The 15,538-nt window shown below is 38.0% G+C and overlaps 1 protein-coding gene and 1 non-coding gene across 5 annotated transcripts in view; both read right to left on the bottom strand.

The window, feature by feature from the left end:
* Window positions 1-15,538, bottom strand: part of LOC101862696 (E3 ubiquitin-protein ligase HUWE1) — a 103,607-nt gene that overhangs the window by 74,357 nt on the left and 13,712 nt on the right. For all 4 annotated transcript variants that reach the window (XM_005089853.3, XM_013082986.2, XM_005089854.3 and 1 more), the window contains 14 exons: window positions 14,900-14,983; window positions 14,186-14,302; window positions 13,370-13,469; window positions 12,773-12,873; window positions 12,039-12,100; window positions 11,504-11,592; window positions 10,545-10,625; window positions 10,011-10,096; window positions 9,293-9,394; window positions 8,269-8,554; window positions 3,974-4,075; window positions 3,400-3,480; window positions 2,822-2,928; window positions 1,745-1,922 (listed from right to left, as the gene is read on the bottom strand). In XM_005089853.3, coding sequence (XP_005089910.1) covers window positions 1,745-1,922; window positions 2,822-2,928; window positions 3,400-3,480; window positions 3,974-4,075; window positions 8,269-8,554; window positions 9,293-9,394; window positions 10,011-10,096; window positions 10,545-10,625; window positions 11,504-11,592; window positions 12,039-12,100; window positions 12,773-12,873; window positions 13,370-13,469; window positions 14,186-14,302; window positions 14,900-14,983 — 1,576 coding nt within the window. The remainder of the gene's footprint in view (window positions 1-1,744; window positions 1,923-2,821; window positions 2,929-3,399; window positions 3,481-3,973; window positions 4,076-8,268; window positions 8,555-9,292; window positions 9,395-10,010; window positions 10,097-10,544; window positions 10,626-11,503; window positions 11,593-12,038; window positions 12,101-12,772; window positions 12,874-13,369; window positions 13,470-14,185; window positions 14,303-14,899; window positions 14,984-15,538) is intronic.
* On the bottom strand, window positions 15,212-15,470 carry LOC118477827. The gene has a single exon (XR_004858626.1). It is a non-coding gene; the product is annotated as a small nucleolar RNA SNORA53 (small nucleolar RNA).

The raw sequence follows: 15,538 nt of genomic DNA, 5'->3' as shown, positions 1-15,538 counted from the left end.
ACTGCATTGATATCAGCATAGAAACTATTTAGTACCACAGATCAGAAAGAATAGTTCTTTTATCGCCTCAGAAACTAGCCAATTAATTAAAAACATAAATAAACATGTAGGCTAAACCCAATCTCAAAATCTAACAATTTGTCCTACTCTAACCATTCTCGAAACATTAATAGAGTACGTCATTCGGAAAAAAATTTGTTTTTTAACCCTATTAACATTCCACCTTACTGTAGTAATAAGCAGCAAGGCTTCTCTCAGCCTTGCTATTGGGTACTTGGGAAAAAGTAGCACTGACCAGCCAGAAAGCTAAAACGACTGAGCACTCAAAAACCTTTATAATAAGAAAGTATTGAATTTGAAAAATGACACCACCCCTGCCTAAAATACTTATCACTTATATCTAATATACATTCAGACTGCAATTTAAAAGTATGTGACCACTTTTCTAATAGTTATAAGGTTCTTGCTGACAGTCAGAAATTTGGATCGTCAAAGAACATAGCCTTTTACGACACGTGCTTGAAAACATCATGGACAGCATAAAGTCAATACAAACAGGAAAAATATTTCAAACAGCTGTTTTGTTGGATATCAGCACAGTGACTATTTAGTACCGCAGACCAGAAAGAATACTTCTTTTGTCCCAGAAACCAACCAATTAATAAATAGCGCAAATTAACAAGAGACCATGTGTCTTCATTCATTCTCAAACTTCTACAATTTTCCAAACTCTGACGCACTCTAAAAACACTAATAGGGTTGGTCATTCAGAAAAAAAAAAAAAAAAAAAGAAAAGATTGCGATATGCAGTAGCAAAAAAGGACTATGGCTTTCCTCAGCCCTACTCAAGATAGACGGCAGCATGTTCAAATAAGTACAGCCTTTGGTCTATTACAGTCATATAAGTGCCTTGTAGCACAGACTAAAAAGAAATGCATCTGTGAAACTGTTATTTGACAAGTCAGCAGAACAGTAGTCAAAATTCACTATTATACTGGGTACTGCGTAAAAAAATAGCACTGAACAGCTAAGATGGCAGCCAGGAAAATGACCAGAAGGGTTTAATGAACATGTTCACCTCTACCAAATTCGACTTTTTTTTTTCTATACAAAAAACAAAAAATTAAAATACAAAATGTCCACTTTAAGTTCTATTTCGGAAACAATCGAAAGACAACTAAAAATCAAGATATAATATAAAAAATTCATAAATGCTGCTGCTTCTCTGCCGTGTTGTTTATGAACATAGTTGACCCAGTTTTTATTTCCATGCCAAGCTGAAATAGTATCTTCTTAAGTTTCTCTCAGTAAGGATTCTCATCAAAAGATCTGTACCTTTTTCTGACACGTGCTTGAAAACATCACAGAGAAACAGAAACTTAAGCAACATCATCCGCAATGTGCTACTTTTTGGGGGGGCGGGTTTTTTGTTTTTTATTGAGCTTGCAACTATATAAGATCATATGAACGCCAAGGGTGGATGTCAACAGAAGTCCAAGCGGGGAATCAGGCTTACTCTGATGACCTCTCTAGCCTGAACAGCACAAAGTCTGCTTCAACTATCAAGGCACCCCGGAAATAGCAGTTCACAAGAGAGTGACAAACATGCAAAAGAAGAAGAGGAAAATGACGATAGTAAGGATGAGGAAAGAAAAAGCAGCAGTTCCCTCTATATTGTTCCGGCACAGTACGAGCATGACATGCGTTACTGAAACATCCGTCCTGGTGGCAGAAAAATACTTACCAAATGGCTCCGAGCTTCTGCGTCGCCTCATGGCCGGCAGATAGTCGGGGGACAGAAGAACCTTGAAAACCCGATCAAATGGTTTGCAGGCCACAAAAGCCTCCAGTCCTCTGGCATTCAGGCACAAGGCGCTGAATACGTTGGGCAATGAGGCCAACACCTCGCGGGTTGCTGGGACCTGAACGATAAACATTAAAACTTATTCATAAAATATGAGTCCAGAACTTTAAGGCATTACAAAATAACCTGAGACAATAGCTAAGCAGCTATTCAATGTAAATGAGCAAGAACATTGGTGAAAATAGTGTGATGTACGGTAATTTCAAATTTACTTAACTGTATGATATGATCTTTATTCACACTTAGTTATAGAACGAAAAAACATTCTTACGTATGATAAGATCTTAATTCACACTTAGTTATAGAACAAACAAAAAAACATTCTTACAAACTTTTTTTTAGATCCCAAAATAGATCTCCTGACATTTCCTTTTGTACCCCTTTATTTCTGAACAATGTATTTTTTTAAGGAACAGTTGTCAATTACAAGCGTATTAGAAATAACTCATGCTGTGTCAGATAATTTGATCGTCAAAGAAAAACTTTTACGACACGTGCTTGAAAACATCATGTACAGCATGTAGCTAATAATAGAAAGCACAATACTGCATTGCTATGTCTGCCATGATAATACAACATAAACATGTAGGAATGATTGAAATCTTTATTTTTGTTATTTTTTGGGGGGTGAGGAGGGTCCATGATAAGTATTTCATTTATGCATTTCGATACCTAAAAATTGCAAAGTTCTATCTGACATTTTTAACTGTTTTGAGTTACGAAGACCAAGCAGTCAGAAACCAAATGTTCTATCTGCTCTATCAAAATTGTAAGATTATTCAGAGTTGTTATCAAGATAATCACAGAATTGCATACGAAAAGGGCTTGACATGCTGTGAAACTAAAAAAAAATTTTTTGTCAATTTCTGAGACACCCCCCCCCCCCAAAAAAAAACAACCTAGGTACTGAGCAGATAGAACTTTGTAATTCTGAGGTAGTGTTTTGTTACCACTCACATCTTTGATGAGTAATGCATGCAACACCACATCTGTGAGTCCCTTGTCTTGCAAAGATGAAAGCAAAGAGGGTTCTTGAAAGACGTAAACAGTGACCACATCCGTTGCTGAAATACAACCAAAAACAAGTGAGAACCTTTCTTCAGTATCACAAAAAGCTTTGTCCCAACGTACAACAAACCAAAGTGCAATTGCAAGACTCTTGAGAAAGAAAACAGAAGAAAAGACAATCTAATCAAATAATGTCAGCTATAAACTTTAAACAAATTTTCTCTCAGCAAAATTGTCCACACATGAAGTTCATCAGACATATGCTTGTCTATTACCCTATTATCCATAAAGACTAAAAAAGAAAAACAGAAACACTCGGCTGCACTCCAGATAGAAGAGGATAAATGAGTTTGCAATTTTTTTTAAAGAACAATGCTGAAACTTATTCTAGTTTTTCAAAACAGCAATAGTAGTCGTGATATCATCTTAACATTTCTTGCACAAATGCTATGTCACAAAATCAGGACGTGATACAAATACAACCATCAGTAATGGATGTGAGCTATGTAAACCATATGTCCACTTACCCAGTAGGAAAAGAGATGGCCCATAATACTCTGCATTGCTGATGATGTGCTTTAGGGAAGTGGGCAGAGAGCCATCCATCACTGAAAAATGACAAAAATCAAACCATTAGAAATAGACTATCTACATTGTTGTCAAGGTTCATACAAGGTAACAATAAACAGTGAAAGAATGTAACTAGATAACAGAAAAGGCGAAGCATCTCTACATATTAACAGTCATATTATTTAGTTTTAGTAGAGGTTTTACGGCGCTCAAAACAGCATAAGGTCATATGAGCGCCAGAAGATTAGAGGTGCTACAAGTGTAACAAGAGAGTAACAAACATAAAAAAGAAGGGGAGATAAGGGCGATAGATGTTTGACAGGAAAGAAGAAGCAAACCAAATCAGAGCACCCGCCAACCACCCAGTCATATTGCGCACGGAAGAAGCAAGACAGACAGAAACAACAAAGGGAAAGGAAAGAAATGGGACCAACAAGTGGCACTCTCTAACCACCCTCTAGTGAGAATTTCAAAACATACTTCAGACAAACTGAAATATCTGTTGGGACAAACACAAGCCAAGCCACTTACGATGCCTTATGCTATCTGCAAAGGACAAGTCGGGAATAGCTTTCTTCATGAAGTTCAGCATAGATTTCAGTAAAGCAGCTCTCTGGGCAAAGCAGTGTAAATCTGTAATAAAAATGTAATAAAAATTAATTGAGAAGATAATATAAATATCAAGTTTTGAGAAATAACGATGTCAATGTCATCCTTACAGTAATCTCTCACTTTCAAAATCATTTCCGCCCTCGGAAAAGAAGCACACAGATACATGCACCATGACGATAAAACGACTTGGAGGAGAAAGAACTGCAACATGGTCTACCAAGACAAGAAACAGGAAGAAATGGGTGGGAAAACAGAACATTTCAATGAATCAATGACAGTATACACCATTCAGGTAACAAAAAATAGAGTACTTCTGCAAAACGTTCTACATAATTCCTAATGTCCTGCCTCATATGACGATGTTTATGCCTCCTATCACATAAATGGTCCCCCCAAACAAGTTTTCATGTACAAACTTTCTCTCAGCGAAATTTGTCCACACATCACATTGATCGGACATATGCTTGTAAAACATCATTGAGAAACGATAAGTTCTAGAGAATAGCCCAATTTTCATCGCTTAAGTAGGCAGATCCACCAAGAATTACCACCCAAAAAAATCATGGTTTTTGAGCTATAAAAGTAGACAGGTATGGGGGGGGGGGGGGGGGGCTGCTTGTGAAAATCTGCTAAGAAAGAACTGCAAGTCTAACATGACAAGGAACAAGGCACCGGTAAAAAACAACATGTTGAAGAATCAACGACAGCAGCGTGCAACCTTCCTGATCTGCAACAACAGCAGTACATGTATCAGGAAACAAAAAAATTGAGTGCTTCCGCAAAACTCTCCATAAATGCTAATTTCTTGCCTCATATGACCATGTATACTTCCTAACACATACATGGTTATAAAAAAAAAATAATTTTGATGCACAAACATTCTCTCAGCAAAACTTGTCCACACATCACATTGATCGGACATATGCTTGTAAAACATCACCGAGAAACGATTACAGACATCATCTTTATGCTAGAGAACAGCCCAATATTCATTACCTCATCTAGAATTACCACCACAAAAAAAAAAATCATTTTTGAGCCATAACGCATAGGCAGGGGTAAAAGAAAGGGGGGGGGGGGCTTGTGAAAGTCTGCTGAGAAAGAACTGCAACACATTAACATGACAAGAAACAAGGAACGGGAGAGAAAACCCACCATAGTTGAACAATCAATGACAGCTGCGTGCAACCTTCCTGATCCGCAAAGACAACAGTACACACACCACTCAGGTAACAAACAAAATGAGTACTTCCGCATAACTTTATGTCAATCCCAATTTCCTGCCTAAAATGACGATGTCTATGCTTCCTATCTTATAAATGATCCCAAAAAAAGTTTTAAAGTACAAACTTTCTCTCAGTGAAATTTGTCCACACATCACATTGATCGGACATATGCTTGTAAAACATCATTGAGAAACGATTACAGAATTCTTTGTGCTAGAGAACAGCCCAATTTTCATTACTTAAGTAGGCAGATCCATCAAAAATTACCCCCCAAAAAAAACATCGTTTTTGATCTATAAAAGTAGACAGGTAGTAAAAAGCGGGGCTAGTGAAAATCTGCCGAGAAAGAACTGCAACACAACACGTCTAAACATGACAAGAAACAAAGAACTGGTGAAAAAACAGAAAAGGTTGAAGAATCAACGACAGCAGCGTCCAGCCTTCCTGATCTGCAACAACAGCAGTACATCACTCTGGTAACCAAAAATGTGAATACTTCCACAAAACTCTCCACTTCCTGCCTCATATGACAATATATAAACTTCCTAACACTTACATGGTCATTTTTTTAAAAAATAGTTTCGATGTACAAACTTTCTCTCAGCAAAACTTGTCCACACATCACATTGATCGGACATATGCTTGTAAAACATCACCGAGAAACGATTACAGACATCTTTATGCTAGAGAACAGCCCAATTTTCATTACTTCACCAGGAATTACCACCCAAAAAATCATTTTTGAGCCGTAAAGCATAGACGAGGGTAAAAAAAAAGGGCAGGGGGCTTGTGAAACTCTGCTGAGAAAGAACTGAACTGCAACACATAAACATGACAAAAAAACAAGGAACGGAAGAGAAAACACACCATAGTTGAAGAATCAATGAGAGCAGCGTGCAACCTTCCTGATTCGCAACGCAAAGACAACAGTACACCACTCAGGTAGCAAACAAAAAAAAGTACTTCCTATTTTCTTCACCATAAGATGATGTATACTTACATGTATATTATGCCCACGAACACATAAATGATCGTTTCAAAACAATGAATTTTGATGTACAAACTTTCTCTCAGCAAAACGTGTCCACATATCACATTGATCGGACATATGCTTGTAAAACATCATTGAGGAATGATAACAAACATCTTTGTAATAGAGTTCTACAGCCCAATTTTCATTACATGAGAAGAATTGCCAATAACAAAAAACAACCTTTTGATGCCATAAAGGTTTTGTTTTTGTTTTTTAAAAAGGGGGGGGGGGGGTTGTGAGAAAGTCTGCTGGGAAAGCATTGCACATTATTGTAACATGACAAGAAACGGGAAGGAATGGGTAGGAAAACAGAATAAGGCAAAGAATCAATGACAGCAACGGCAACCTTCCCAATCTGCAAAGACAGCAGTACACCACTCGGGTAACCAAAAAAAAGGATATCTCCAAAACTCTCTACATAATTCCTATTTTCTGCATCAAATAACAAAGTATAATAAAAACCAAAAATGCCCCCCTAACACACAAATGATTGTTTTTTAAAAACGAAGTTTTGTAATACAAACTTTCTCTCAGCAGAACTTGTCCACACATCACATTGATCGGACATATGCTTGTAAAACATCACCGAGAAACGATTACAGACATCTTTATGCTAGAGAACAGCCCAATTTTCATTACTTAACCTAGAATTCTAGAATTACTACCAAAAACAAAACAAAAAATCATTTTGGAGTCATAAAGTATAGGCGGGGGCTGGCGGGCGCGCGCTTGTGCTGAGAAAGAACTGCAACACATTAACATGACCAGAAACAAGGAACGGAAGAGAAAACACACCATAGTCGAAGAATCAATGACAGCAGAGTGCAACCTTCCTGATCAACAGAGACAACAGTACACCACTCAGGTAACAAAAAAAGTACTTTCTATTTTCTTCATTATATGATGATGTACACTACCATGTATATTATGCCCACAACACATAAATGACCGTTTATAAACAATAAGTTTTCATGTAGAAACTTTCTCTCAGCAAAATTTGTCCACACATCACATTGATCGGACATATGCTTGTAAAACATCATTGAGGAATGATAACAGATATCTTTGCAATAGAAAACAGCCCAATTTTCATTACTTGAGAAGAATTGCCAACAACACAAAAATCCCGTTTTGAGGCCATAAAGGTATGGGGGTTTTTTTAGGGGGGGGGGGGGGGGAGAATGTCTGCAGGGAAAGCATTGCACATTATTGTAACATGACAAGAAACGCGAAGGAACGGGTAGGAAAACAGAATAAGGCAAAGAATCAATGACAGCAGCGGCAACCTTCCCAATCTGCAAAGACAGCAGTACACCACTCAGGTAACAAAAAAAAAAGGACATCTAAAAAAACCTCTGTACATAATTCTTATTTTCTGCATCAAACGACCATGTAAACTAAATACCAAAAATGCTCCCCTAACACACAAATGATCTTTTTTTTTTTAAACGAAGTTTTGATATACAAACTTTCTCTCAGCAAAACTTGTCCACACATCACATTGATCGGACATATGCTTGTAAAACATCATTGAGAAACGATAACAGGTACCTTTGCAATAGAGTCCAAGTTTCATTACCTGTGGGGGGGGGGGGGCAGATCCACCCAAAATGACCCCCATAAAATCATTTTTCAGCTGAAAAGTGCAGACATGTTAAAAATAAATCAACAAATAGAAAACAAAAGAAAGAAAGGTACAAACCCCCCCCACTTTGAGAAAATCTAGTGAGAATGAACTGTAACATAGTCCAACGCAACAAAATTCAGTAACGGAACAAGTGGGGAAAACAGAACGAGGTGGGGGGAATCACTTTGTTTGTTTTAGTAGACGTTTTACAGCGCTCGCAACTGCATACGGTCATATGGGGGGGGGGGGGGGGGGATCACTGACAGCAGTCCATCACCGAGACAACTTACCATAGTAAGCGAACTACAAGCACGACAGCCACACTTACTTTTCTTCACACCCATAACCGCATCGTCTGCCTGGGACTTGTAACCGCCGGCAGCAAGGCTTTGAGAGGAGCCACAGGGCACTGGGATCTCTAATACTGGGGCGTCGACCGGTTCCGCGTCCAGGCCGTCAATGGCCTCCGCCTCAACCTCGGGCTGAGATTGTTCCATGCTCACGTCCATGGGGGTCACTGAGGGGGAGTCCGGGTTCCCGTCCACAGAGGTGTCTGCCTGGTTACCTGGACGGTGCACGTATGGCTGCTCCACGCGGCAGATGTTCACTTCATGCTGCAACGAGACCCAGGAGCAAAATCATATTAGGTCACAATCTGTGTGTGTGTGCGAGAGCATGTGTGTGTGTAAATCCACAAATCAATATGAAAAGTCCTAAATTAGAGGAATTTAAAATGTCAATAGAGCTGAATGGACAGCATTGAACATTTTCAGCAAACCAAACAGTTGTATTTTTTTTATGCATAAATAATATCAACACAAGGAAAGTAGTGTTGATACATTTGCTCAAAAAAGAAAATCCCCTTCAACATAGAAGCACTGAAAAATTACGTATCACAACAACAAAAAAGCGCTTCTAAAACCTCCTACATTATTCGTCTTTTCTGCATCGTATTATGACAAGGTGTTTGTACATGTACAAATGCCTCATAACAGATAAATGGACATTTTAAAAAAGAGTTTTGATGCATCATCTTTCTCTCAGCAAAATTTGTCCACACATCAAATTGATCGGACATATGCTTGTAAAACATCATGGAGAAAATTATAACATTTTGTGGTAAACAGCAGTCTAGTTTTCATTACTTAACGAACCTCTGATACAAAGATGTCATTATCTTATAAAAAGTTATTTAATTTATTTCCTCCTTTAAAAAAAAGAGGGATACGGCATATGAAAACTTTCCCTCTCTCAAAACAAGGTCAACATAGCTTAAAGAGAAAAACACCGGCCTGCAAAAACAAAACAAAAAAAAACCTAACAGGTCAAAGTACATTAGCAGTGATACCTACCTCCAACCTGTTGATGAAAGCCTGAAGACCTCCCAGAGCTTGGAAAGCTGCCATATCCATGTTTGTGATCAAATCAATAACACGCACTGCTCGTGTCACAAACTGAAATAATCGAAATGTACAAAGCAATCAGCATACTATTATTTTCGGTTATACCATAGACTGTACGTAACAGATAAACCCCAAAAAATCTGATTTTTAAAAAAGGACTAATTGAAAAGTATGGAGCTTTCTTTCAACTTGACAAGTGCCATTTCTTCATCGCATTCAAATGTAATTGAACCTTTCCAGGAGGACCATCTATTATCGACTATCTTAGAGATGTGGTCGCTAGAACAGGTTCGACTGTAAAAAAAAAAATACAGCACAAAAGTCTAATAAACTGTGTTAGGAAATTACAACCATTCAGAAGACAGTGACCATGGGGTTCAGTAAGCCCATTCCATCAAAATAAACTGCTGGCATTCGGACACAATATTCCTGCATCACCCCCACAACACAGACAAGGAGATCAGGGTCAACATAGAAGCAAAAAAGAAATGGAACAAACTTATGTTTTTACCAAAAGAAAGACAGTTCCATTCATGACCCAAGCTTTGAACAATAACTATTATGTTCACCTGATGACAGGTCAGTATAAAACTCAAAATTTAAAAAAAGAGAGAGAGAGAGAGAGAGAGAAAAGAAAAGAAAGAAAAGAAAAAAAGGAAATAGTTACCGTGATGTGCTCTTGTCCATCACCATACCAGTTGATGACTTTGAGCAAGGACTCCATCATGCCACAAGAGACCAGAGCCTCCACACCTGCAGATTTCATCACAAAACCATTATATGCATCAAACTTTCAAGAATAGAGCAATGACTTACAATCTCTTTGCACAAATTTCAGTAGCTGTTCGCCAGTGTCAAGTAAAATTCCTACAATTTCTCCGCTTTTACTTAAGATAAACAGGAAAATTAGACTTTCACAAAAACATGCACTCTTGAATTCAAAAGAAACTCATTCAAGATAGTGAAATTAGTCTTTTTAAAAATTAGAACACATTTTTTTACCAACCAAGCTGAAACCCCTCAATTCACCTATTGACCAAACTCATTGTCTCGTGACAAATTAAGTAAACTCAAGTCTACATTCAACTGTTGCCCTGACACTTGAAAACAAACCTCTTTAAGATTTTGTACCTTATTTCACAACAAGCTCTTAATTTTTTCAAGGGTAAACCTCTAATATCCACAAAAACAAAACACTCACCACTTTCATAGCTGGCCAGATGGTAAAGAAATGAAAACAATGAGGTGGCATAGGTCTGGGGAAAAGGCTTCAACTCTGGATCTGTTAGAAAGAAAACACAAACTTTACATTCACTGAATACAAAACTTTTACCGATATCTGAAACACAGTGTGCTATTCATAAATTAATTAATAAATTTACTGTGTTTTGTTTTTGTAAAGTGTTTTACGGCGCTCGCAACTGCATAAGGTCATATGAGCGCGCGGGACACACCTAATATTTTCAGTTGGTAGCAAATTTTGAATTTTGCCCGGGTGGCGGCCGAAGCCTACTCTTATTGATTTTAGACCACCAAGGGATCTTTAACGTGCGCAACTTGCACACGGGCCCTCCGAGATTTTTCGCCCTTGTCCAAGAAGGCTAGGTGTAGATCTTTCCTACCAGAAGATCAGGGGTGTGGCAGAAAGACAGCAGTAAGGAGGAGCCAAGGAGTAGCAGTAGAAAGGCTGCAGAAAGAGTCAGGAGCCCAGAGGAAGGGGCAAAGGAGGTGAGGGGGTGGGGGCAGAAAATGGAAATGAAAGCAGACAACAGAACATTGCTAGAGAGCAGGAAAGGTGAAAGGAGACAATTTTAGAGAAGAAAATGTTTCGTTTGCTATCCGGATTCGAACCCGGGACCTTTGAATGAGAGGCCAACACCTTAACCTCTAGGCCACAAGAGCCCCCCTAATTTTACTTCTAAATACAGCATCTCATTTTAGTTCTTTCATATATTTCAATGTTTACAAAATGACGAACAGAGGTCCATCTCTACAAAATATCCAGAGCACTTTTCAAATACTTTCTGGCAAAATTATTTTGTTCTTTCAACATACTGCATCTAGCAATCTTGTCAAACATGGACTACAAGCCCATCACCAACTGAAAATAAAAATGAAAAAAAGAAAATTATGTGGCAAAAGAGTGTTTATTCTTCTCACCTATCATGTGCTGAATGCATGTTCTGACCAGCACGGGTAAAAAGCCATGGTAAGAAGAGGCTCCAGTGGCATCAATAATACTGTTCAACCTGCAATGGTAAACAATTTATTTTGTCGTAAACACTATCAGCGAAAAAAATTCTGCTGCATACCATTTCAAGGCGCATTCACATTCACTGAAGTAGTAAAACTTCCATTTGCACACGACATACCTTTACATGCCCCTACTTAACAAACCAGAAAATACAAAAGTTAAACATCTATTTCAACATTTGTAAGGGGGGGGAGGGGGAGAGTGTGTCTCACAATTGTTACATTAATATTAGCATAATTAATTTGGATGATAAGCGATTCTCTCAGTCAAATTTTCTACATGAGGTATTCAGACATATGCTTGTAAACATCATCGAGAACCTGAGTTTGTTTAAGTATATAATACAGAATAAATTTCCACTAATATGCTGTCAACATAAACACCTCACTGTTATACATGTCACAAACACTTCACTCGTGCAATCATTAGAATTTTAAATACCTGGGATTTCGTTCAATGTGAATTACTGAAGTCAAAGTACGAAGTGCAGCTGATTTGATATCCTGTGAAAAAAAAAAATTGTAGTGTAATAAACTGACACAAAAAGTAAGGAAAATAAAGATGACAGACAGAAGCAACAGGTGTAAGAATAATTCAAATTTTTTTTTAAAACTTGGCAGATCGCTCCAACTAATAAAGATAGCATCATGAAGAGTAAAAAGAGACAACAGTGCAACACCTGATACACAATAATCCCTCAATAAAGTGCGTTCAAAACTGAATGCTAGAATTACGACTGACAGAAAAATGTCAAAAATCAAATTTGTAACTTCATAAAATACTATGCATTAGTTGCTTTAGAAAAATCAACAAAGTCAATTGAAACCTAAGAAAACTTTTAAAAAACAAAGAACATTGTTTAATTCAAATGTCCCAACGCACTGCAAAAGATTATTAGTAAAACCACAAGAAAAAGACAAGAGAAAAAAGAAATTTGCAAAAACAAAAAATACCCCACTAGATGGGACATAGTTTATGCATAGAAAAGAAAAAAGAGCAACCAGCTTGTGTACAAGCAAATAAAGACTGATTCTCTCAGGAAAATTTTCTTCATTAGGTGTACAGACATATGCTTGTAAACATCATTGAGAACCAGAATTTCCGTCAACCACACGAAAGAATTTTCTGCTGCTACGTCATAAACGACATCGTCTTAGTGCCATGAGTCAACTCACCACAAGGGCAGTATCTTTGATCTCCACAATGTCCACCAACTCTTCTATCAAGCCGGGGTACAGGATCACATTCATGTTCTCTTGGATTGCACTTGAATACACTGAGGGAGAGAAGAACATTATGCAGAGGTCACAGAATACTTCATAATTTCTCTACAAAACTAAGGCACAAAGAATGAACACAAGGTGACTGCCAAATGGCCTTCAACCGTTTTACTGTGGGTGGTGGTGGTGGTGGTGGGGGGGGGGGGGGGGTTGTTGTGTGTGTTTATTCATGTTCTCAGGGGCTACGTAACAGTGACAGCATGTGCAGCAACTGTGTGAGTGTATTCCCCAGGTTTGGTCGTCACCATTCATAAAATTTTATTCGAAATCAAATTCTCAGTAAGCCATTACACAGCAATACAATAGTTTATTTTAATCAATCCGAGTGCCCATTTTAAATAAAAACCACTGACAAAACCATCATAGTGTTTCACTACAGACGTTTTGCTGGGGGGGGGGGTGTTATTAACCTTCTTAAAAGGGTGGTATTTCTCTACAAAACAAAACAACAAAAAGAAAAAAAAAACCAAACATTCATACATTATTACTTACCCAAAATTGATATGGCCTGTAATCTTGCCTGAACACAATGAACCCTGGCCTCATAGTCTGAGAACAAGCACGCCAGTCTGATGTGTGTGAAAAGTAGTACCTGCATGAAGTAAGGAGAAACATGCATCAATTGATTAGGATCAAAGTACTGGAGGTCATTCATCTTTAAACCAAAAAAAACCCACCTCAAAAAATGTTTGTTTGTTAAAGAGAAGCACATGGACACAATAATAGTCATTTAGTGCTGGGGAAAAAAGTACGACACACAGACAGAAACAACAGAGGGAAAGTTAAAAAGGAGGACCTACCAGTTGCGCCCTCCAACTACCCACAGAACAAGAAAGAATAAGAATAGAGAAATGTCTTCACCAATAACGCTACTATAAAAACAACCACAACCTTAAATAAACCCTAGATAGCATGCAAATTGCCTGTTGGTGATACAATCCAACAGGAAGCACATAAAATAGGGATAGTCAAGTGGATAGACATAAGAGAGAGGGAAAGAAAGAGGACATCTGAAAAAATAACTAAATAAATCATTCAAGAAACTGCTATGCTAAGTTATTCTTTAAAACAGTGTAGAGGTGCAGACTATTTTTTAAATGGAGACGGACCTTGAAGCTTAGCCCCCTGGTAACTGGCAAAGACGACTTTGCCAATCTTACATACACAATGATTGCAAAGCTTACGCAATGATGAATGATGATGGTCTTGTTCACATGAGAATACTCAACCTTCTCAAAGCGCTTTATGTTAAAAATCTCAGAGATAAACAAAACAACCCTGGAGTCTAACTGATCGTTTTGACCTTACCCTCTTCTCTTGAGGCACTTCATACAGGTCTGCAATATCCTCCATAATTTGTGACGGCATACGTCCTGTCTTGTCCACATTTTCCATATGAATACTCTGGATCACATTGGAGGTACCCTGAGGACAAATCAAACACTTTGCCATGTGAACTTATTCAACAACAAAATGAGTAATTATTCCACAACAAAATGAGTAAACCGAACACATTGAAATGTATAAAACTTGCTGATTTGATGTACAGACAACTATGCTCTACTTGCATATGGCATTTTCAAATTCAAATGTAACACGTTTTAATTAAAGAGCACACTGACAATACAATATAAGTCATTTAAAGATGAGAAAAGGCAAGATAGACTTGGGGGGAATAAACAACAGTACAAAGGTAAGACCTAAAAGTTGCATTCCCCAAGCAAACCGTGTGAAAATAAAGGTTGCTAATCAAACATAACTACACAAAATGAAACAAACACTAGTACTAGTATGAGTGGGGAGAATCTCTGTCCGAGAGATAACAAAATAGACAAAAAAGGGAGAACTGTGAAGGTGTAGCAGCTACCAACAGTCATAACCTGCTGTGTTTAACAGAGTGTTACCTCAGACAAAACAAAAGCTAACTTGATTAGCTCACAGTGCTAGCAACGGACTTCATTTAATTTCCAAATGAAGAGAAACATTTAAATACAAAGAGGCTGTATAAACCACAATACTCACAGGTGACACTTTTTTGCTTCCTTTATCCTCTTTACTCTCTGAATAGAATTCAAAGTGCAGGGTGGTGGCACTAGATGGAAAACTCTGCAATATACACAAAGCGTATTCACAATGTAGTAACAGAATACAAATGTTAACACACCCCGCCCCCCTCTCCCAAATGTTGAACTGCCAAATACCTACACAAGACAAAAAAATGACAAATATCAAAATGTTAATGTACCTGTATACAAAAGCATTATTTCAAAATAGAAAGCAAGGAAAAGGCACATTACTACCCGAAAACAAAGCACATTTGCATATAGATCAAAGTATGTCCCTGGGAGTTAGCAGCCTTGTAGAATCAACAGTACCACACAGGTTCAGAGCAAACCTGTATGTACCCACTACAAGACACACGCTTAACACGCAGAGGTATATCTACTGTTGCACGCCAATGACTCAAGCACACTCCATGAACAGCCGGTCAGGTTGTTTGGGTGCTGGGGGCACAGGGAGAAATCCAGCAAAGAGCAACACTGGATACTGGCACCACTTACACACCCGGAGTGTGGATCTAAGGAAACGTGCGTATGTCGAAGTTAAACAATAATGTCTTGATTATTGGCTCGTATTGCTTGATACAAATATAAGTTCAGA

The sequence above is a fragment of the Aplysia californica genome, unplaced genomic scaffold (assembly GCF_000002075.1).
Source record: "Aplysia californica isolate F4 #8 unplaced genomic scaffold, AplCal3.0 scaffold00010, whole genome shotgun sequence".
Classification (NCBI taxonomy): domain Eukaryota; kingdom Metazoa; phylum Mollusca; class Gastropoda; order Aplysiida; family Aplysiidae; genus Aplysia; species Aplysia californica.
Note: the sequence above shows the minus strand (reverse complement) of the source record. Positions and strands in the feature narration are given on the sequence as shown.